The sequence below is a fragment of the Nelumbo nucifera genome, chromosome 7, assembly GCF_055504915.1.
Source record: "Nelumbo nucifera cultivar China Antique chromosome 7, China Antique-T2T, whole genome shotgun sequence".
NCBI lineage: Eukaryota > Viridiplantae > Streptophyta > Magnoliopsida > Proteales > Nelumbonaceae > Nelumbo > Nelumbo nucifera.
Window position 1 is genome coordinate 53,430,642 of NC_142655.1, and position 24,744 is coordinate 53,455,385.

Here is a 24,744-nt window from a genome sequence, read left to right on the forward strand (position 1 = left end):
CCGATAGGGGAGTGTTTCAGAGACTGCTTGGGAAGTTGTTATATCTCTGCATGACTCAACCGGACATTTCCTATGCAGTGAGTGTTATTAGTCAATTAATGCATTCTCCTAGAGATACTCATTTAGCTGTTGCAGAAAGAGTTCTGTGTTACTTGAAAGGCACTCCAGGGAAAGGTATTCTATTTGCCAAACATGGACACATGAAGCTGGAAGCATACACTGATGCTGATTGGGTAGGATAGAGATCCACCTTAGGTTATTGTGCTTTTGTGGCAGGGAACATTGTTTCATGGAGGAGTAAGAAACAGTCTGTAGTTGCCAGATCATCTGTTGAAGCAGAATACAGGGCAATGGCACATGGTGTGTCAGAATTACTGTGGCTATGATCCCTTTTAGAAGAATTGGGGGTTGACCATGAGAAGCCAATGATGCTCTACTGTGACAACCAAGTAGCTATCAATATTGCACATAATCCTATTCAACATGACATAACTAAACACATTGAGGTTGATAGACATTTTATACGGGAAAGAATTTCCTCGGGAGAAGTTTGTTTGCCATTGATCACCTCAGAAGAACAGTTGGCTGATATTTTGACCAAGGGAGTTCCGAGAGGGAAGCTAACACATATAAGCAAGCTGGGCATGATTGACATCTATGCTCAGCTTGAGGGGGAGTGTAAAGAGACTGGGCCCACCTAGTATCTTTTCTTGTAGTATGTTTTTATTTATTTGTTAGCTAATGGCTATTGGGCCTATCTTAATGGGCCTGTTATTTCTTTTTACTAGTTCTCTTTATGTTACTGCCTAACTTGCCACCCACTTAAGGGTATACTTGTAATTATGCTAAGATTGAAGTTTAGTAAAAGGATTAGAGAAGGGAGGGAAGAGATATTCGACTTCTTCTTCCTCTTCTTTTCTCCATCTTCTTTCTTTTGTCTGTTCTCTTCTTTCGTTCCTCTTTTCTCTCTAATTTTTCCAAGTTTACATCAGTTTTAGAGGACTGATTTACATCTTTTGTGAAGTTTAGACTTTGAACTTTCTCTCCACCAAATGATGTTGGTTGAATTGGTAATTTCCCTGGCTGGTTGTAGTAGAGACTTGGGATCAAATCCTGCAATCAACAAGGGGGGTTATGGGTATGGGGGACGGACTACCCCCACTGTGTAGTTCCATGAGTCATAAAAAAGAAAAATTGTGAACTTTCTCTCCTTCTAGACCTCCTAATAAATGATTATAGGAGTCATACCAACTACTCGAGTGAATGAATTGCTACTAAACTGACTTTTTATTGTTGTCCTCAATCCCTTGTTATGGATATATTGGTTACAAAGAGAAGGACTCATACCAGTCCCTATTCTTTCCTCCAGTAGAATATATTGCAGAATAGATTCTCCACATCCTTCTCTTGATCGTAATTCACAACTCTTAATATTTATGAGTTGGCAGTTTTTGCTTGAAGAGTTTCCATGTCAGCACTGAGAGCATGGTTGGTATCTACCACTTCCACATCCATTTCTATGCTGTGTTTTATGTCCCACTACTTCAGATTTCTTCCCATGCCATCTTTGTAGAAAACTACCAATTTATGGCTTCTTCCCATATCATCTTATCCTCCCTCTCCATGATCTTTAAATTAGAATTATCTAGCAAGTTGATTATTTTGGATGGAAATATGTCCTCCACACCTTGTCTTTTCCATCTTCCATCACTATCAAGAACTACATCCACTGGCATGTTAATTCCTTCAAATAAGGAGAGACATCCTCCAAGTGGTCTATTAATGGAGAATATTCTGTCCAGTTATCACACCAAAAGTGAACATTTCCTGATTTCCTCTGCCAACTTCTTATTGTGTTTGACTTCTCTTTGGACTTTTGACATGTTATGCTTTCTGCATAATGTCTTAACAAAGCCTTAGCCCAATTTTGTGGGCTTGGTTATATGAATCCTGTTCTACTCCATTCAGTGCCATGTTCATTGTTAAATCATGGGCCTTGAATTCTTGTCAATTGGAATAAATGAACTGTATCCTCATCCAATTAGGTGGAGAAATGCTTCCTGAGTTGTTGCTAAATCTGGGAATAAAGTTCATGACTTTTACTACTGTGAAGTCTTTATATATAAGCATGCATTGAAATTTTTAAAAGATGTTATCAAGTTGGCTTCTTGTTGTCATTGTCTTGCAGTTAGATATGCCGCAGAAAAATGTCTCTGTTGGACAAATGGCTTGGTATGGGCTCCGATGGGTCCTAAGCCTTTTCCTCATGGAAGTAATGACACATTTCTTTTATTATAATGCATTTTCCATCAGGTGAGTCTCTTGTGCAGTACAGAAGTGTGCTTTTCCAGATTTTTTATCCAGTGTCTTTTGATTTTTTTAATAAATTTGGGGTTTGATTTTTCTCTTTCCTTTTTTTAGTGGCCTGTGGAAACAGTTATCTCCTTTGGAGGTGTTCATTATTGGATATGGGGTAAGAGATGATGATCTTTAACATTTTGTTTTTTGACAAATAATGGTCTTTGCCATTTTAATGTTGCTAGATTGAATGCTAGGTAGTTCTTCACATTCTTGACTTCAAATAGTGATTCTTTTTCAGTCCCTTCGTCTGTTATTCTGTTAGTAATTGATTTTAAACTGATGCTATTAGACAATATAATTATATAATAAAGTTTTCTGGATAACATGGAATATCATTTCATTTGTGTTTTATGGAAACCTAGACATTGAATATGTTGCTTGGCTGGTTAGAAAATTGGTATTACTAGGATTTTGGTTGGGTGCAAGTGAAATTGTGATGTGAAGGGATTGAAATAAGATTTGTATGAGTTCAGAAATTAGTTTTTTTTTCTATCGAAGTAGGATTTATAGGATATATTTGTGAGGTTATGCAATAGACTGTGTGATGGAGAGGAAATGTTTAGGGAGATGAAAAGAGGGATTCTGGTATTCATTGATTTAGAGAAAGCATATGATAGAGTTTTGTACAGACAATATGGTGGGCACTGGAAAAGAAAGGAATACCAATTAGGTAGGTTGGCCTAATTAGGAACAGTATGCTGGGCAACATGTTATTAACACCTATGGTGGCAACTTTGCTTCTTCCAACTTGGTCCTTATTTGTTTGCAACAGTGATGGATGAATTGACTAAACATTCAAAATGGAGGTCCTATGGCGGATGTTGTTTTCTATTGACATAGTATAATTGATCAAATTAGATAAGGGGTTAAATGCAAAACTAAATTTATGGATAAATGCCTTGGAAATAAGAGGTTTTAAACTAAGTAGGATTAAAACAGAACCTGCAGTCTAGATTCCTATAAATGGGTTATAGATACTAGATAGATTCTAGAATTGGGCTATATTTTAGAAATGCTTCTAGAATCAGTTTGTAGAATCTGGACAAAAACCTGGATTTTGAGCCTAATTTGATTTTGTACAGAATCCGGATTCTATCATTGCTATCCATACAGCCTCTTAATGTACTAAATCCACTTTTCTGCCTTCAAATTTTCCTTCTAATCACATATCAGTTAATTTACAAGGATATTATTTGTGCCAGCACAGGAACAGTCATCTATCATAATCCTCTATTTCTAGAATGCTTGTTATTGTTGTCTCTTTTGTTATAATACAAGTAATTAGTACTATGTAGGGGAAGACACCTTAAGATTGAGACTATACGAGACCAACCGCTTCCAATATCAAATCTGGAGGCAAAATTTCTATAAAAATCAAAAGCAGTTTAGGTCCTGAAATATGACCCTCAAAAAGGAAAAGAAACTCTTTCATCATCCTTTGTTTGCAACCAGTGGTTGCTTTTCTTTTTTAGGAATATTTTGTACAGAACTTGTATTTCATTATTAATTCTGTTTAACAAAGAAATTTATTATGTTTTTTTTGGCAGGTTCTAAACTTCATGTGGCTCAAGTTTTTCCTGATCTGGCGGTACTTCAGGTTTTGGTCACTGGTACTTGTTTTGAGTGTATTTTTTTTACTCACTTTTCTCTTTCTCTGCTACTGTCCTGAACTTTAGGTATATTACAGTTTGAATGGAAAAAATCTAGGGTCTAAGCTTTTTGCTATTCTGATTATGGGAATTATGGGATTTGTAGATTACACTCGGTATATTTTGTTTATCAAAATTTTTACTTGTCACAGTTCACATTAGAAGAGGGTTGTGTTATGTTGTTTGGGTTATGGGGATTATGGGATTTGTGGATTAAACTAATATATTTTTCATTAAAACTTTTTACGTTGCAGTGTTTCACTTTAGAAGGTTGATTATATTTAACTGGAAGATTACTGAATACTGGTCTTGATATTGTAGACTGCAGGCATTGAAGCTCCTGAGAATATGCCTAAATGCATTAACAATTGCTATGATTTGGAAAGCTTTTGGAAAAATTGGCATGCTTCTTTCAACAAGTGGCTTGTAAGGTGAATGTCTATGATTCAGGTATATGTACGTTGGTGAATGTCTATGATTCAGGTATTTGTGTCTGTGAAGTAACATGAATGTTATATTGGTGAATGTCTATAATTCAGGTATATGTACATTCCTCTTGGGGGTTCACAGAAAAAGCTACTGAATGTGTGGATTATATTCACATTTGTAGCACTATGGCATGATTTAGAGTGGTATTTTGCTTTTCTCCACTAATTTTCTTCGTAAATTGAACGACTTGCAATTTTTTTTGAGGTTGCAAATTCGTTTCATATGTTAAAGTGCTCATCTGAATTTCTTATTTTTTTCTACAGGAAACTTATTTCTTGGGCATGGTTAACATGCTTGTTTTTTATCCCTGAAATTGTGGTGAAATCTGCCGCTAATGCATATCAGGTAATATTGATTGATCTGCTAAGTGTCTAGGTTTCATAAATTTTATCATCACTATTATGACTTGTGGAAACGGAATATTTTGTATTAATCATATTATTAAAGAAAAATAAGTGTTATAAACAAGAATTGCTTTTGTTCATGATGGAAATGAAATACAAAATTTGAAACTAACCCAAAAATGAAATTGTTTTCCTATTTGGTGGTGGGTCAATAATTTAGCCTTTTGGGTCAAATGTGTCAACCCTTGATATCATATAAAAATTAAAAAACACAAAAAATTAAGAAAAATCACAGCAAGTTTATAGAAAACATTTGGACACATCTCTGATATCATATAATCATTACATTAAACAAAAATAAGTGTTATAAATAAGAACTATTTTTATATACAGAGAAAAATAAAAAATTGTAGAAAAATTTGGAAACATATTATTACTATCATAACCATCACCGTTGTTGTCTAAAATTGCTATGTGAAAGCACATGCACCTTTACTAGTGATAGAAAATCACAGAAGGAGAACAAGTATAGAATGGTTGATAGGCGATCTGGCTATGTGCATCTCAAGACATGATGCCTTGCCTGAACCTAGATGTGGTCCCCTTTGAAAAAATGAATGCCTGATGCACCTTGGGCAGTAGGGCCTCAACCCAAGTGTGCATAGTTTTTAAAAATGTCTTTTTTGCAAACCTCCTCTCTCTCTCTCTCTTTATATATATTTGATGGGGATATGTTTTCTTGTATGGATTACTTTGTCTTTGTACCTTTCTGTATTTGGCCACCTATATCTAAGGGTATATATGTAATTTTGTCATCAAATATAAATTCTTGAAGGAGTGAATAGTAATACACTCCATCCATTCAACCATCTTTCTCTTCTCCTCTTCTTCCTCTCATTCTTCTTCTTCAGTTTACTTGAGTTTCACTACTTGGTATCAGAGTAGGGAGGTATAGAGGCTCTCTACTGCTGAGCTTCACCTTCATGGAGGCCTATTGACACCATATTAATACCAGGTGACATCAGCAGTTTGTACAATCAGCAACAGCTGAACTTGGTTTAGGTATGGTTTGATGTGCCCTTCTTTTAGGAGATTTTTTTGTATGCATACTGTGGGCATTTAAAGATGTTTAGATATTTTTTGTATTTTTTAGACTAAAATTACAAAAAAATTTGGATGTGGGTTTTCCAGCTTGTTCGTCTTATTGCAACCATTCTAATCTTTGAGACCTATGCCATTTAGGTCAGTTTTAATTTATTTGAAAATGGGGAGTGGTCTCATGTTTTTGGCCAGTTTTAATTTATTTGAAGACCTATTGCCATTTATGTCAGTTTTGGGATTTCTGTTTTGTTCCCTTATATTTTGCCTCCAATTCTTGTTTTTGGCCCTATTTACTACTAAACCACAACTATACCCAATTGTTGGGGTTTGTTTTTGGTCCAACTATTTTTGGAGCGCCCTAGGAGGTGGCAAGAAAGTATTCTTAAAGTAAGGTTTATCTTTCTTAGATGCTGTGAAGTATGGTGACTCCTAAAGATATACTCATATTACTTCTAGCATTCTTATTGGAAGTGTTGATGTCACTAATGGGATGCTAACCACTATGAAACTTGATGGAACTAACTTTATTGAGTGGTCCCAATTGGATAAACTTATTATTGGAAGGCGAGGTAAAATAGGATTTTCAAGTGGGAACAAGATAATTCTTTGATAGTGACATAGTGTCATGGTTGGTATGCTCAATTCAGCCACAGATAGCTAGGAACTACACGTTTCTTTCTACCACTAAAGACATTTGAGATATGGTGACAACCACCTATTCCCAAGTCAAAAACACTGCTAGAGTTTATCAACTCCTAAGAGAGGCTTGCAATATGCATTAGGGGGAGAGGACTGTGGCTATGTATTTCTCCTCTTTACAATCTCTTTGGGATGAAATTGACCATTTGGAGGCCCTAGAATGGAAGGACCAGGAGAATGGTAAACAATATAGAAAATATATTGAGAAGAACAAGGTGTTTGATTTTCTAGCTGGATTAAATACGGAGTTCGACTTCACCAAACAACATATCCTTAGTGGTAATATTGTTTCTCTTGCTATGGCATATTCTTTGGTGCAAGGTGAAGAGAGTAGGAGGGTTGCTATGATGTAGAGCACTAATGTTGAACACTCTGCTTTTATGTCTTCTAAACCTAGGTAGAGTACAGGCTTGCATGCTGCAAGTGAGAAGACCGATGTAGTGGTGTGTGAATATTGTAAGAACCTAAGGACACCAAGGATGGGTGTTGGAAACTGAACTCAAACTTGAAACCTGAAAAATTAAAACAATGAAGAAGGGTAAATTCTCAATTAGCCACAATTAGTGGTGACAGTTAGACAATTGGTATTTAATCTTCTCTACATGACTTTTGATGTGATGGACAAGCTCAGGAGTCTTTTGATTCATTTAGAGAAGTGTGGTTTACATAGCTCTATTGGTATGCTTTCCTATTTTACTTCATGTAAGTTGACTTCAAGGAAAAGTAAGATAACTGTAGCTAATGGATCTCAGACTCCAATCTCAGGTTTAGGTGAAGTCAAGCTTACCCATAACCTTTCCTTGAGCTTTGTTCTTAATGTTCCTCGATTGCATAAAAATCTTTTATTTGTTAGCTCTATTGCAAAATTCCATAATTGTTCTATAACCTTTTTTTTTCCCTCTTAATGTATTTTTTAGGAGCTGGACATGGGGAGGACGATTAGAAGTTGACATGAAGTTGATGTAACCAAGCAAGGATAATTGTGCTAGATTGGTTCTTGTCAAAGTGAAAAATTGAGTCTTTTGAAATTGATTATAATCTTGGACGTATGTCTTTTATTACCAATAACAAAACTTTTTTTACCAATCTTGGACGTATGTCTTTGTTCCCTTCCCACCCCTTGTTTAGCAAGAGTATCCGCAAAGGAGTTAGCACATCTCTTTACGCACTACAGCTGAACCTCCATACCCTAGATTAACCATTTGAACTTCCTTTTTTCATTAGCAAACTTCCATAGTCCATTCTCCTCCTTTTGCAACCATCTTATAACCAATTTTGATTCACCTTCAACAATTAGCTTTCTAAGCGAATCACCTACACCAATAGGATGGAAAAATCAGAAAATAAAACAATAACTTTCCCTTTCTCATCTCTAGAAGCTCCTCCAATGCCTAAAGGCCCTAGGTTATCTTCACTTCTTCCATCAAAGTTCAGTTTAATAAGTCCAGAAGCTGGTGGAGACCAAAGGGGACTAGTTTTATTTTTGAGTGGAGCTGAATTAGCCACTTCCAATTCCTAGTTATCATATCTGTAGAGATATCCTCAAACATTTCCAAAGATTTCACCCAATGCACCACTCTAATAGTTACTACTTCAATATGACATCAATATTCCTTTCCTTTTCCGAAAAAGTCCTCGAGTTCTTTTCTTCCTAGATTGTCCAGCAAATGGCAGCTCTTACACGTCTCTATAATATTCTACCCCTCTGCTTTGGTCACCTAATAAAGGAAGAAGCATACAAGATTTGTGCATATGCTGGGGGGGCGTGTGGATACTCTATAACTTGATGTACCTTATTAGTATAGTCCCTATTGTATATTACTTTACATCTTATTCTTCTTTTCTCTTTCAGCCCTGTATGGGCATTCTTGTAATTGTACATATCTTCTAATATATAAGAGACTCTTTGAGGTGGGGGTCATTCATTCTTGACACCTCTAAGATTATTCTCGTTCTTTTCTCTATTCGGCCAAGAGTGTTGACATGGTATCAGAGCAGGTTGCTCTCTGATCTATTTTCTCGCTCTCTTGAACCTTACTAGAAGCAATAAATCTGTCATATTAGGGCTGTCTTGATCAACACTTTTCTGCTCTTTCTTCTTTGTGCAACCAGCAGGAGAGATTTCTTTAGATCTCTCTTGGGAGACATTGGTTTGAGACCAAACTTCAGATCTGGTGTTGCCTAGACCTGATCTATTCTCCCTACAAACAGCATCTGATTTGGTGAAGTTTTCGAAGGAGTTCTGATCTTCTTCTTGGGGCGGCAGCACTGTACAATTTCCTTTTTTGGATTGCAACAGCTTTGGATTTCAGATCTAGTGTCGCCTAGACCTGATCTGTTCCACCTACAAACAGCATATGATTTGGTGAAGTTTTCAAAGGAGTTCTGATCTTCTTCTTGGGGCGGCAGCACTTACAGTTTCCATTTTTGGACTGCAACCATTTTTTGGACTTCAGGCCTTCAACATCAGCCAGCGATTTAAGTTTTTCTCTCTAGATCGAAAGGTTCTCTCAAGCTCTTCTTAACCCTACACTCAGTTTCTGGTTTGGAGTTTTTAAGGACTGCCTCAATTAGCATAAGATACCTCTCTGTTTGTGAAGAAGACGTCTGATGTGTTGGTAAATCACAGATTTCTCTCAATCGGCTGACTCGGTCAACCTATAACCCTAGATCTGGTGTTGTCCTAGGGTTTTCTTGCCTCCCATTTATTTGATTTAGACTTCAGATTCATATTTAAAAGGCCTTAGACTAGAGAGTCTTAAAAACCTGCCTTTTTTGGACTGTCATCTTCTTGATTGCTGAATTTGGTTGTCTCTGATATCCTTGTGCCTGGACTGTTGTTTTCTTTCTGAAATGGCCTCTGATAGTGGCGATTCTTTTGTGAAAAGTGATTCTCTAGCATCTATGGTTGAGCAAAACATTCGACAACTGGTAACATCTGCTATTCCTTCTACTCTTTTTGTTATTGGCTTACCTGGTGAGTTTTCCGGTTATTGTGCTTCTCCTTCTCATATTTGGATCATTGACTCTGGAGCTACCAACCACATGATAGGAGCCTACCCTAACCAACCAAATAACCTTACTAAAACCCATCACAAACATATTGTTACTACCAATGGTGAAAAGTTAAACATCATTGGTAGTAGTGATCTATCTCTTAAGTTTTCACCCACTGCATCTTTCCCTCTTACCAAGACCCTTCTTGTTCCTAATCTCACTACAAACTTGATTTTTGTTGTTCAATTGATTAATGAAGGTAGCATTCTCATTTTCTCTCAGGATGGATGTGTGATTCAAGACCAGAACACTGGGAAGGTGAAAGGGAAGGGGCGCAAGCTGGGCCATCTGTTTGCATTGGAGTTCGAGAAGCCTTAAACAACATCATCAGTTTATTTCAGTCCCTCCACCTCTAGTTCCTTTCTGGATCATAGAAATAATGTTTGGGACTTATGGCATAAACGTCTGGGTTATTTACATTCTGAAAAATTAAAATATTTGTTTGATTCTGGCCTTATTAAGATTAAAGCTCCTTCCTTGCACACCTTTGATACATCTTGTTGTAATCTGAAGAGCTATACTCGAAGTAGCAAGGAAGAAAAGAGAATGACAGAAAAGAAGAGAATGTCGAAACTGTACTAGCCAGTCGACCAGTTCTTTATTTATAGATGTATATAGTACAAGGTACAAGAAATTACTGGGATGCCCCTGATTAGTGATGGGACACCCAGATGACTTAAATCATTAAACAGGATTAGGCCCATTAACACAAGCCCAGTTACAAGATAAGTTAAACATAAGAATGGGCTAATAAGAACTCTTATCAGCCGAACATCACTCTAACATTCTAACACTCCCCCTCAAGCTAAGCATAGATATCAATCATGTTTAGCTTGCCAAGTATCTCTGATCTCTGATGCCAGCCCTTTAGTTAATACATCTGCAATCTGCATCTCTGATGGAGTATAAGGCACACAGAGTTCTCCTGAAATAATTCTCTCTCTGACAAAGTGTCGATCAATTTCAATATGTTTTGTCCTGTCATGCTGCACAGGATTGTTGGCAATGTTGATAGCAGCTTTATTATCACAATACAGCTTGAGAGGACCCTCTGTCTTGATACCAAGCTCATTAAGGAGAGTCCTGAGCCATAAGAGTTCAGCAACCCCGTGTGCCATAGCCCGGTATTCTGCTTCTGCACTTGATCTAGCCACAACATTCTGCTTCTTACTACGCCATGTGACTAGGTTTCCTCCCAAGAATGTACAGTAACCTGAGGTTGATTTTCTGTCTCCAACAGACCCAGCCCAATCAGCATCAGTGTAGGCTTCAATTTCAAGTCTGCTGTTTTTTTTGAATAAAATTCCTTTCCCTGGGCAAGTCTTCAAGTATCTGAGGATTCATTCTACTGCTCTCATATGAGGGTTCTTAGGTGAGTGCATGAATTGACTGACAACATGAACTGCATAGGCAATGTCTGGCCGAGTAAAGGATAAGTATATCAGTTTTCCTACCAACTTTTGGTACCTTTCCTTATCACAGTATTCCTCACCCATTGATTCTTGTAATCCATGGCTTGGTTCTATTGGAGTGTCTGCTGGCCTGCACCCCATCATGCCTGTTTCCTCTAGGAGATCTAGCACATACTTTCTTTGACATATGTAGATTCCTTCTCTTGATCTAGCAACTTCAATTCCAAGAAAGTATCTCAGATTTCCCAGGTCTTTGATCTCAAATTCTGAAGCTAAGAACTCCTTCAGCCTCTTCATCTCTCTCACATCATTTCCAGTAATCACCATATCATCCACATACACAATGAGTGCTGTAAGTTTGTCATCCTGTCTCCTTGTAAACAATGTATGATCTGCACTGCTCTGAGTGTACCCTACTTTCTTCATGGCCAAACAAAGTCTCTCAAACCATGCCCGGGGAGATTGCTTCAAACCATATAATGCTTTCCTTAGTTTACATACCTTCTTTCCAACATCATATCCAGGTGGGGGTTCCATGAATACCTCTTCATGAAGATCACCATTTAGGAAGGCATTCTTCACATCCAACTGATGAAGTTCCCAAGAGAATTTTGCTGCTAGTGACAGTAGAACCCTGATTGTGTTGAGCTTTGCTACTGGGGCAAAGGTTTCCTTGTAGTCAATTCCTTCCTTTTGTGTAAACCCCTTTGCCACGAGTCTGGCCTTGTACCTCTCAACTGACCCATCTTCCCTGTGCTTTACTGTGAATACCCACTTGCACCCAACAGTGCCTTTCATCTCCTCATTCATGGCTTCTTTCCACCTTGGATCAGATGCCGCCTCTGAATACCTGGAAGGGACACATACAGAGGAAAGAGCAGACACAAAGGAATGATAGGCAGGGGATAAGTGTGAGTAAAAAACATAATCGGCTATGGGATGCCGAGTGGTACAAGAACGAACAGGCTTACGGAGAGCAATAGGAAGATCCAAATCTGAATTGAGTGAATCAGAATTACCTTGGATTGCAGAGACAGATTGATCTGAGTTCAACTGGTTGCAATCATGAGGTTGAGGGGCCTTCTTCCTTCTACTGTATGTAAGTATCTCTTTCTCTTGTTTACTGGAACCTTCAGAAGCATCAGCCGAATCTGGAGAAGCAACTGGCACAGTGGAAGTCTCACTAGGTTGACCCGGAATGTTATAGCTAGTAGTAGTGGAAGGTGCTGAAATGGGAACAAAAAAGAAGGGAGAATGAGAATCCTCTTCCAACCCACTACTCTCCCCCTGAAGAGGATTCTGAGAAGACTCGAAATAGGGTTGAAACTCAAAAAAGACTACATCCCTGGTGACATTTTTTCTTGGAGACAGGATCATAACACTTATACCCCTTCTGCGTAGGAGAGTACCCCAAAAATATTCCCTTTGTAGCCTTAGGATCCAGCTTGGTCTTCTTTGGATCTTTCACATGTATGAAGCATGTACAACCAAAAACCCGCGGGGGAAGAGGAAATTCTGGAAGAGTGGGACACAAAATAGAGAAAGGGGTCTTCATACCCAGTACCTTAGATGGCATCCGATTTATCAGGTATGATGCAGTGAGAACAGCTTGAGACCAATATTGCTTGGGCACATTGTGCTGGAAAAGAAGGGCTCGAGCTGTCTCCAATAGATGTCTATTCTTGCGCTCAGCGACCCCATTTTGCTGAGGGGTGTAAGCACACGATGATTGATGTAACATGCCTGCATCTTCCATGAATGAGTTCAGGGATCTTTCAAAGTATTCAGCTGCATTGTCTGAACGGAATTGCTTGATCTTTTTATCAAATTGTGTTTCAACCATCTTGCAGAACATCATAGTTATCCGGGGAACTTCTTCACGTCCTTTCAACAGATAAATCCAAGTGCACCGAGAATAATGGTCAATAAAACTGATGAAGTAACGGAAGCCATCAATGGAAACAATGGGTGAAGGACCCCAAACATCAGAATGAACCAAGTCAAAAGGGGCTTGAATTTCATTACTAGAAATTGGATACATTGATCTACATTGTTTTGACATTTGACACATCACAAATTAAACTTTGACTCGAAATGCCCTTACATAATTCGGGAAACAACATTGCTAAGGAAGAAAAGGACAAATGACCTAGCCTAGCATGCCACAAGTGCAGCCTAGCTATTGATTCCACACTCTCCGGACTAGTAGTAGAAGCTTGCATGGCTGAGCTGACATCTTCATCAAAGTAGTAGAGGCCCCCATACTCATGACCACTTCCAATCGTTCTCCTCGTCAATCTGTCCTGGAAGACACAATGAGAAGGAAAGAAAGTTATACTACAGTTCAAGTTTTTTGTAAGCTTTGAAACAGACAACAGATTTGAGGTAAGACTAGGAACATGTAGGACTGGTTTAAGAGAGAGATCCTTGCTTAGGTCAACCACCCCCTTTCCAGAGATGGTGGAGAGGGACCCATCAGCTACTCTCATCTTATCCTGGCCAGACAACAAATGATATGTGGAGAATAAGGAGGACATATGTGTCATATGGTCAGTGGCTCCGGAATCAATCACCCAAGAGGTAGAATTAATGGAACTAGATGCACTAAATGCAGAGGCTGTGCCTGATTTAGCAAGAGAGGTGGAAGCTAAAGAATTGTTCTTCAGACGGGCTAATGCCCGACTGAGAACCTCTACCTCACTAGCTGTGAAGCCCAAAGTACTTGGTCCAGAGGAGTCGGCAGCCTGCCTTGCGGTGGAAGATGACACTGTCTGAATACTCTATGAGTTGTCACTACTGTTGTTGGTGGCAAGATTCCCACTTGCTGTGTGGCCCTTCTGTTGCCTTTTATCCTTTCTCAGAGCAGCTGGCTTCAAATGAGGGTACAGGACCCAACATTTCTCCTTTGTGTGTTTCTCACCACCACAATGTGTACACTTGAGGGATTTCTTGTCTGAAAATCTATTCCCCTTAGTGGAGACTAAGGCTGAATGTTCTCCAGGTTGTTCTGTTGACTGTGTCTGGGAGTCAACTTGCATCTCCTTTCTCCTTACTTCTTCATTCCTCACCAGGTAGTAGACATGGTGAAGCTCAGGTAATTCATCTCTCCCTAGAATCTGTGACCTTATACCTTCATATACAGGGTCAAGACCCGCCAGAAACTTGAAGGCTCTGCCCTCCTCAATCTGCTTATCATGCCTCCCCTTATCATTAGCATTTTCCCAATCCAAAATCAAATGGTGGTCAAGCTCTTCCCAGAGGCCTTCCAGTGTTGCAAAGTAGGTTGCCACGGACATGTCTCCTTGCCTTAGGGCTGCAATGTCTTGGTTCAGCCTGTAGATTCTAGCATTGTTCTTTTTCTGGCCATATGTCTTAGATACTTTCTCCCAAATTTTAGCAGCTGTGGGGAAGTGATGAACAGTTCTGGCCACCCTAGGAGTCATAGAGGCCAGCAACCAAGACATGACTGTGGCATTTTCCTTACGCCACACGGTGTATTCAGGACTGCCAATTTCTGGTTGTTTCTTGTCTCCATCCAAATAGCCTATGAGGTCACGAGAGGTAATGAACAGCATTGCTGAGACAGACCACTCTCTGAAGTTATACTCATCTAGCAACACACTTGTAATCTGCAAGCTGTGCAGATTAGGGTTTTCCAGGTTTGAGGACCTTGTAACAGGTCTGTTATCTCTAGAGGAAACTTCACCGGATAGTGAGGACATCTTGACTTCAGTCCAAGAGTTGTTCACAGTGCTGTAGGTGATTCTGTTTAGGACTGGCCGAAGTGGTCACAGTGTTCACCGTGTTGGTAGAAGTGTTCACAGTTCGGGTACTGTGCAGTGCTGTTTAGGACTGGCCGAAGTAGCAAGTATAGGGCTGTAACTGAACCAGTTCACAGTGCTAGTAACTGAAGTTACTTCAGTTAGGGCTTGTTGTGCAACCTGAAGTAATTGTGCAGTGCAGTAACTGAAGTTCACAAAGTAGGACTGATAACCGACCTGAAGAGAATCTGTAACTGAAGTTACCACAGTTCTGCCCAAGTCTTGCTGGGGCACGAAGCTGCAACTGTAGAGAAGGCTAAGTCTTTACCACTTGTTCTGCGCAAGTCTTGCTGGAGCACGAAGCTGCAACTGTAGAGGAAGCTCTCCCTCTTTCGGCTAGTGCTAGGACTGCTGAAATCAGTCCTCAACTAGGTCTGTCCTATACAGACCTCTCTTAGTAGCCCAATAGCTACTATTTGCTGGAGATAATCTAGTAGAACATCTACTTCTGGGTCTTACTTCCCTTGAGTCCTACAACCAAGAGAAACCCTAGGTTCGAACTTGCTTTACTCTCTTACACTCCTAGGTCTTCACTGCAGCAACCCAGAAAAGGAAGAGAGAAGATGAAAAGACAGCAAGAGAAGAGAGTGCGCCTGCTGAAACCAGGAAGGAGCTAATGCTCTGATACCATGTAATCTGAAGAGCTATACTCGAAGTAGCAAGGAAGAAAAGAGAATGACAGAAAAGAAGAGAATGTCGAACTGTACTAGCCAGTCGACCAGTTCTTTATTTATAGATGAATATAGTACAAGGTACAAGAAATTACTGGGATGCCCCTGATTAGTGATGGGACACCCAGATGACTTAAATCATTAAACAGGATTAGGCCCATTAACACAAGCCCAGTTACAAGATAAGTTAAACATAAGAATGGGCTAATAAGAACTCTTATCAGCCGAACATCACTCTAACATTCTAACACTTGTATTTTTTGTTGCTTAAGAGTCATACCTTACCTTTTCCTCACACATCTAAGCTTGCTACCTCTCCCTTCGAGCTTATACATAGTGATGTCTGGACTGCTTCTGTCTCTTCTCAGCTTGGATACAAATATTTTGTGTCATTCATTGATGATTGTACCAGGTACACATGGATATACTTTCTTCGCCACCAGTTTGAGGTGTTCCCAACATTTAAGTTGTTTCATGCTATGGTGCGGGTTCAGTTTCAATCACAAGTGCGTATTCTCCGTTCAGATTCAGGAGAATACACTGATGGAAATTTTTTATCCTATTTGAAGGATCATGGAATACAAGTGCAACGAAGTTGTCCAGATACTCCTTAGCAAAATGGTGTAGCCAAGCGCAAGAATGGACATATCCTTAGTGTTGTGAGGACATTATTGCAGGAGTCCCATACTCCACCTTCCTTTTGGGTAGAGGCAACTAGTACAGCTGTGTCTTTTATCAATTACATTCCTTCCTCAGTTCTTGGTAATATGTCTCCCTTTCAGAAGTTATTTGGTCATTCTCCAGATTTATCTATGCTTCATGTTTTTTGGTATGTGTGCTTTGTTCATCTTCCCTCTCGTGAACGTTCTAAATTGTCTGCACAGTCTGTCATGTGTGCCTTTGTGGGTTACAGTCCTGACCACAAAAGTTTTTTTTGTTATGATCCCTCTATTCGCTGCATTCGTATACCACGTAATGTTGTTTTCCTTGAGCACATTTCATTTTTTGCTGGAATTGCTAGACTGTCTGCACCGTCTGTTTCTATTTTTCCAAGCTTTGATTCACAAGATGCTCCACCTCCTTCTGTTGAGAAGGACTTTCTCGTCTTCTCTCGCAAGTGGTTACGTGCTCCAGTCCTTGCACCTGCGGCTCTCCTTCCTCCTGATTCAGATCATCATCCTACCACTACTCCTGTAAGTGACACCTCTACTTCAGACACTCTTCATACTTCTGTTCCCCTTCGTTGTTCTACTCGTATATCTAGACCTCCTGACCGCCATGGTTTTCCTTCACACTATAGCTCTTTGTTTGTTGTTCTATCCTCCACAGATGTTCCTCGCTCCCACCAGGAAGCTAATAGTAGCCCTCATTGGAAGGAAGCCATGGATGCAAAAATTCATGCTTTACATGAGAGTGACACTTAGGATCTTGTGCTTGCTCCTCCAGATGCATCCATTGTTGGGAGTCGTTGGGTTTACAACATTAAGCTAAAGTCTGATGGATCTCTTGATCGCACTACAATCCATGTTCTTTTAGCAGTGTCTGTTGCTCAGTCTTGGACCATATGCCAGCTTGATGCGAAGAATGCCTTTCTTCATGGTCAGTTGAAGGAGACGGTCTACATGAAGCCTCCTCCTAGATACTGCAGTGATCCTTCTTTAGTATGTCACCTCAAAAGATCTCTATATGATCTAAAACAAGTTCCCCGGACATGGTTTGTACGCTTTTGCGATGTTGTTGTTGCTGCTAGATATAGCCAGAGTTCTTCTGATCACTCTTTATTTGTTAGGCGACGACCTCAGGGTATTACCATTCTCCTACTATATGTTGATGACATGTTGTTGACTAGGAATGATGCTGAAGGCATTCGTGAATTGAAACTATTACTTCATAATTCCTTTCACATGAAGGACTTGGGGCCTCTCACATATTTGTTGGGACTAGAAGTACATCGCAATGATCGAGGGTATTTTGTTTGTCAGTAGAAGTATGCCTCTAACCTTGTTAAACTTGCTTGTCTTAATGATGAAAAGAATGTTGATAAACCTATGGAGCTAAATCTTAAGCTATCTAAATCTGAAGGTCCATTACTTCCTAATGCTGCCTTATATCGCCAGCTTGTGGGGTCCCTCATTTATCTCACTATGACTCAGCCTGATATTTCTCATATTGTCCAGGTTGTCAGTCAATTTGTTTCTTCTCCTCATCAGCCTCATATGATTGTTGTTCATCGCATCATTCGATATGTTAGAAGCACAACTTCCCAGGGACTGTTCTTCTCCTCCTCCTCTCATATTCTGTTGAGAGCATATGTTGATGCGGATTGGGCTGGTTGTCCAGACATTCGAAGGTCCACGTTTGGGTGGTGTGTTTTTATGGGTGATTCACTCATCTCTTGGAAGTGTAAGAAACAACAAACAGTCTCCATGTCTTCCACTGAAGCAGATTATAGGGCGATGTCTTTGGTTTGCAGTGAAATTGTTTGGTTATAGTCTCTCTTTATGGATCTTGGCATTCAGGTTCCTACTCCTATTCCTCTCTATGTAGACAATATGAGTGCTATCAAGATTGCATCTAACCTGTCTTCAATGAGAGGACCAAGCACATCGTGGTGGACTGCCACTTTATTTGAGATCTCTTCACTACTGGGTCTATATCGCTTCCTCATGTAGCCTCGGACATGCAGATTGCCAATATCTTCACCAAAGTTATGACTAGTGTTGAACAAGAGAAAGGGGGAGAGGAGAGGCGAGAGGACTGAGAGCCCAAAAAGAATACTGCAGGCGTGCAGTATGTTATTATTTATACTAGGATGGCCGTACAACTTAAAGAATGAAGAAATTACAAAAGTACCCTTGCGGTACCAAACATATATACAACAACATCTGTCAACACTCCCCCTCAAGTTGGATCATAGATATCAATCATGCCCAACTTGTCACAAAGATCATGATGCCTTGAGTGGTGTAGTCCTTTTGTAAAGATGTCTGCAAGTTGGTTCTTAGAGCTGACATAGGGAGTACACACTTCGCCTGTGATGATTGTCTCTCTGATAAATGCTTGTCAACTTCGATGTGTTTTGTTCTATCATGTAGCACTGGGTTAATAGCAATGTTTATGGCTGCTTTGTTATCACAGAATAGAGTCATAGGCTTGTCCACTGGGAAACCCAACTCACCCAACAGATTCTTTATCCACATACTTTCGGCTACTCCGTGAGCCATTGCACGATATTCAGCTTCGGCACTGGATCTAGCCACCACATTTTGCTTTTTACTTCTCCAGGTAACAAGGTTTCCTCCTATAAAGGTGCAGTAGCCACTAGTAGACTTTCTGTCATTTTGAGATCCAACCCAATCTGCATTTGTATACACTTCAACTTTCAAATGCCCGTGTCTTTGAAATAACAAGCCAGCACCAGGAAACCTTTTTAGATATTGGAGGATTCTTTCTACTGCTTCAAGATGAGTGGACCTAGGTGCATGCATGAACTGGCTAAGGACACCAATAGCATAAGCATTGTCTGGGCGGGTCATAGAAAGATATAACAATCCCCTTACAAGTCTCTGAAACCGTTTTACATCCTTGAGAGGTTCACCTTGGCTGTCACCTAATTTATGGTTGGGATCAATGGGAGAATCAACTGGCTTCACTCCCATCTTTCCAGTGTCCTGAAGTAAATCTAGGACATATTTCCTTTGGGAAATGAAGATACCCCTTTTTGAGCGGGCAACTTCAATTCCAAGGAAGTATCTGGGAGGCCCTAGATCCTTCACTTCAAACTGAGTGGCAAGGAAACTCTTCAACCTCTGGATTTCATCCTTCCAGTCACCAGTAACAATTATATTATCAACATATACTATTAAAGAAACCATTTTACCTTCTCCTCTTTTCACAAACAGCGAGTGATCTAATTGACATTGCTTGTATCCTTTCTGCTGAACCGCAACATGGAATATGTTGAACCAAGCTCTTGGTGATTGTTTCAGCCTGTATAAAGACTTCTTCAACTTGCATACCTTCTGTTCATTGCCTTGAGCCTGGAAACTAGGAGGTTGTATCATGTAAACTTCCTCTTTAAGATCACCATTCAAGAATGCATTCTTGATATCAAGCTGATGTAGATCCCAATCTAGATTAGCAGCAAGAGAGAATAGAACTCTAATGGAGTTCATCTTGGCAACAGGAGCAAAAGTTTCTGCATAATCAACTCCGTACACTTGAGTAAACCCCTTTGCCACTAAGCGAGCTTTATACCTCTCCACCGTTTCATCAACCCTATGTTTGACAGTGAACACCCATTTACATCCAACTGGATCCTTTCCCTTAGGAAGAACTACAAGTTCCCATGTGCCATTTTTATGAAGGGCATTAATTTCTTCCTTCATGGCATCTGTCCATTCAGGTACTGAAAGAGCTTCTGCCACATTCTTGGGGATAGGGACACTGTCAATAGAGGTAAGAAAAGCACGAAAAGAGGGTGAAATGTTCTCATAGGAAACAAAGTTGGAAATGGGGTGTTTAGTGGTGCACAATCTAACAACTTTCTTGTAAGCAATAGGGAGGTCAAGGTCATTAGCAGCAGAGGTATCAATTTCAATAGAATCAGGAACATCATTGGGAGCCAAGTTACCTAAGTGGATATGATCCTCCCCTGAGGAGTTTGATGGCACTGGAGGTACAGCTTCTAGATTCTCCACAGCTCTTGAATTTGGTTGGCCTTTGCGACGACGGAAAAAGACACGAAAGGGCGGAGGATCAGAAAGAGGAGGGAGCTGAACCAGTTTCTCCTCATGCCTACACTCCCCCTGAGGAGAAACAGGAAAGAAAGGCTCATCCTCAAAGAAAGAAACATCCATGGAGACATAGAATTTCCCAGAAACAGGATCAAAACAACGGTATCCCTTTTGAGTGATGGAGTACCCAAGGAATATGCAAGGAATAGCACGAGAATCCAATTTACCACGAGTGAGATAGATTTTGGACAAAGCACCGACAACCAAATACACGAGAGGAATGGGAAGAAGGGGGGCCTTAGGAAAGAGAAGCTGATGTGGGGCTTTGTACTCTAACCAACGAGAGGGCATACAGTTAATGAGGTAGGTAGAACAAAGAACAGCCTCAAGCCAAAAACGTTTGGGACATTCATTTGGAGTAGTAAACCCCGAGTCACTTCAAGTAGATGTCGGTTCTTTCGTTCAGCCACACCATTTTGTTGTGGTGCTCGGGCACAAGAGCTATGGTCAAGTGAACCACGCGAAGCAAAGAACTCCGTGAGATCACTATGAAAAAACTCTTTCGCATTGTCTGACTGAAAAATTTGGATTTCAGTTTGAAATTGAGTGAAGACCATCCGCTGAAAATCTTGGATAATTTTTGGTACTTCCTCCCTGGTTCGCATAGGATATACCCAAGTATATCTAGATTAATCATCAATGAGGGTAATAAAATACTTGTAACCACTCTCAGATGGTAAAGTAATAGGGCCCCATGCATCAGAATGAACAATGTTAAAAGGAAATTCAGATTTTCTATTTTTTTGAAGAAAATGAGTTCTACAATGTTTAATTAACTGACACGTTTGACAAGAGAAATCTGAAACAGACATTGACTTAAACAGTTCTGGAAACACAACTTTTAAAGACTCAAAAGACAAATGACCAAGGCGACAATGCCATAAATAAACTTGACTCTTATAGGACTGACTCATAGACTATGTAACATGAAGACCAGCCTTATTCTCCAACATGTAAAGTCCATCAACCATATGTCCCCTACCAATCGTCCTCCCCGAGGCCAGATCCTGAATCACACAATGAGAAGGGAGAAAGGTCACTGAGCAGTTTAAGGAATTAATAACACCACTAACAGAGAACAAATTAATGGGAAATTTTGGAACATGTAGGACATCAGAGTGGGTAAGGCCAAGGGGAAGAGAGATTGTTCCTTGACCAGCTATGGAAGTGTATGATCCATCAGCTAGTCTCACCTTGTCTCTTCTAGAAATTACAACTTAAAGAATGAAGAAATTACAAAAGTACCCTTGCGGTACCAAACATATATACAACAACATCTGTCAACAACTAGAGTTCGACATCTCTTTCTTATAGACAAACTGATGCTTATGACGAGGCATCAGTTTGAGGGGGTGTGGAGACTCTATAGCTTGATGTACCTTATTAGTATAGTCCCTGTTGTATATTACGTTTACATCTTATTCTTCTTTTCTCTTTCAGCCTTGTATGGGCATTCTGATGGGATGAGAGATCCATCGTATGGACGCCCAAATCTTGCGGAATAAAGGGGCGAATTTCAAAAATTTTTCTGTCCCTTTCAACCAGGAATCGCATTCCCTATTTAGAAAATCATATTTTCAATGATCAATCTTGAACCATAAACTGAACCAGATCTGAACCAAAAGTAATAGGAGAAGATTATACCTGATACGGAGAAGTAATATCTCCCAACGAAGGTGTTCACGCCCAAGGAAGGATCCAAAGACTACTCCCACTGAAGATGGCACAGTGTAGGATGGAGCAGAATCAGCAGTATTCTTCTCCAAGAATTCTGTCTTTCGCAAGAAACAATAGGATGGCACGTGAGCACAACTTCATATCTATTCTTTCTCAAAGAATTGATGTCAAGATCGAATCTTGACTTCTCCCACAACTGGAGATCGAACTGGCAAACTGGGCGGCAAGAACAAGGAGGCGGCAAGAAAGAATTCTGCAGGGTTGCTTAATTCTTTCTTCTGTGTTTTTCAGCACTCAAGAGAATGTGAGTATGTCTGTGCTCAAAGCTGCCGCCCCCTCCTTATTTGTTTTTTTAACCCCAAAGGATCAGCTCCTAATCCAATTAGGAGTTGTTGATCCAAATCTTATTTGGATCAAAATATCTCTTTAGGTGAAAAGGATTAACCCCTATCTTATCTACAGATTAGATTAGTTTTCTCCTAATCTCATTAGGAGGTTTTTAGATCTGAATCACATTTAGATCTGGACTCTCTGAGTGGATAAGGTCAAGACCCTATCCTATCTGCTAATCCATCTCAGAATTTGCCCATATTTAACTAATTAAATAGCCTAGTTCAAAATGGGTTTTAGGCCCATTAAGCTTATGTGCTCACTTAACCTTCCTAACTGCTACCCAGTTGGGCTTCCTTGTATGGCGTGGGACCCAAGCATTGATCAACACATCAGCCACATGGGTTCGGCCCAGCCTTTGTTACAAGGCCTGGCCGAATACACTGTTATGGACAGTGCACCCCCTAAAACCCATCAAATGGGCTCTATGGGCCCAACACTTACCCTAAGTGGTCCCTAGGCCAAGCCACCTTGTAACACCCAGGGACTGTGGGCAGATGCAAGATTAGCCCATCAGGTATTATTCTCAATGGTCTTACACTTAACCTCTCAGCCCATAATGATCATACATTGCCCGACAAGAGAGGACCTCTCCCTCGGCTGCAAGGAACAGTGTTGCACTCTCTGCTTATATGGATCCCGGGAATTAAAACCTTTTTGCAAACCTTTTAGAAACCATAATATATATACTTTTATATCTCATATAAAATATACTTTGCAAAACAAATCTCAACGATTGAAATCGGCTACCGGCAGTCTTGGTTTCCATCAGTGAGAGTGCATCCCCGATCATTACCTTTGTCCGACAAAGGGGCTGATCCTGTCACTATGATCACCCACTCAGATGAATTCTCAGACTGTCCCAACATACCCAGGTTTTGACCCCCGCTAAGGATCTCACTGATTGGTACATCAAAGACACTCCAATCCGACATGTAGTGCAGTATCATAATCGAGTCTAGGGGTCGGGTGTAACTTTCCAGTTTTGCCCATCAATCTCCAAGGTCCAGGGCAATACTGGAAATCTGGTCCAGTTCAAAGATTCAATTAATCCTACACTGTATGTGCCTAGGGTCTCACCCTAGCAGCTGAGACAGGCCACCCCAACCGACTTGGTGGCACAACAGTGTCGGCCTTATCAGGATAGGTCTCCCCAGACCCACCCACTGGCTGTGAACATTCTAAACTAACACAAGTCTCATTAAGTGTTTAGTTTAAGGGTATTACACAGAAACATACCAAGGGAACATGAATCAAATATGTACTTTTATTCATTTACAATAAACTCATAAAGTACATCATTCTGATTGAAGCTAAGGGATACAAAATTGTCTAACACATTCTTCTAATTGTACATATCTTTTAATATATAAGAGACTCATTGAGGTGGGGGTCATTTATTCTTGACACCTCTAAGATTATTCTTGTTCTTTTCTCTATCCGGCCAAGAGTGTTGACAGGGTCCATCTACAACCAAGCAAAGAGAGAAATCAATCCCAAATAATTGATGCAAAAGGGTGGGAGATTAATAAGCGATAATAACTCTCACCATTAGCCTTACAAAGGATACACCAATTAAGGGATAAATAGGACATGTGTCCTTTGGTTTTATGAAACTTTTGTTTCCTAGTACGAAGGTCATGCATGGAGCTGCTACACTTTATTAAAGTTTGATGATATTAATGATATTGTTCATGATAATAGTATATGTTGATGATATTGTTGTCATTGGAGATGATACCTCCGGAATTATTCAGTTGAAGTGCGTCCTTACTTCTAAATTTGAGATCAAGGATGATACCTCTGGCATATTTTTTTTCTATTTTTTGCACTTTATTATAGTTTAGAAAGATACTCAATGATCCCTTAATATTGTAGGAAAATCCTTTGAGCCAGGAACTGCTACACTTGTTTGTTCTCAACTTGTCATGCACCTGCACTCAGTTTGTGACAGCCTGACAGGTGCCCAAGTATACATGTGAACATGCATATGAGACCACACATGTAATGAGACCTCTGTCAAGTACAATGCAAACAAGTGCAACAGATCCAGACTCCTTTGAAAGTGGGGCAAGGGATAAAATTGCAATATGTTTGTTCTATATGTTCTAAGATGTGTGTTTTGGGGACTGCCTTGGGCACATCAGCTTTTGATAAGCTGGCCATGTTCCCAAGGAGAACACAAATGATATTGCCATATACAGTGATAAAATTAATACATCAGTGTACTGTTTTTTAAAACATGTGTTTTGTCTAATAAGGAGTGCATCCAAATTA

At 39.9% G+C, this 24,744-nt stretch overlaps 1 protein-coding gene across 3 annotated transcripts in view; it reads left to right on the forward strand.

Annotated features, from left to right (window-relative positions):
• LOC104610996 (MBOAT (membrane bound O-acyl transferase) family protein) overlaps positions 1 to 24,744 on the forward strand; it is a 90,894-nt gene that overhangs the window by 51,944 nt on the left and 14,206 nt on the right. For 2 of the 3 annotated variants that reach the window (XM_010277891.3, XM_010277892.3), the window contains exons 11-16: positions 2,189 to 2,313; positions 2,422 to 2,473; positions 3,909 to 3,971; positions 4,332 to 4,441; positions 4,550 to 4,642; positions 4,763 to 4,844. In XM_010277891.3, the coding sequence (XP_010276193.1) occupies positions 2,189 to 2,313; positions 2,422 to 2,473; positions 3,909 to 3,971; positions 4,332 to 4,441; positions 4,550 to 4,642; positions 4,763 to 4,844 (525 nt within the window). The remainder of the gene's footprint in view (positions 1 to 2,188; positions 2,314 to 2,421; positions 2,474 to 3,908; positions 3,972 to 4,331; positions 4,442 to 4,549; positions 4,643 to 4,762; positions 4,845 to 24,744) is intronic. The other variant, XM_010277893.3, reaches the window with a different exon arrangement.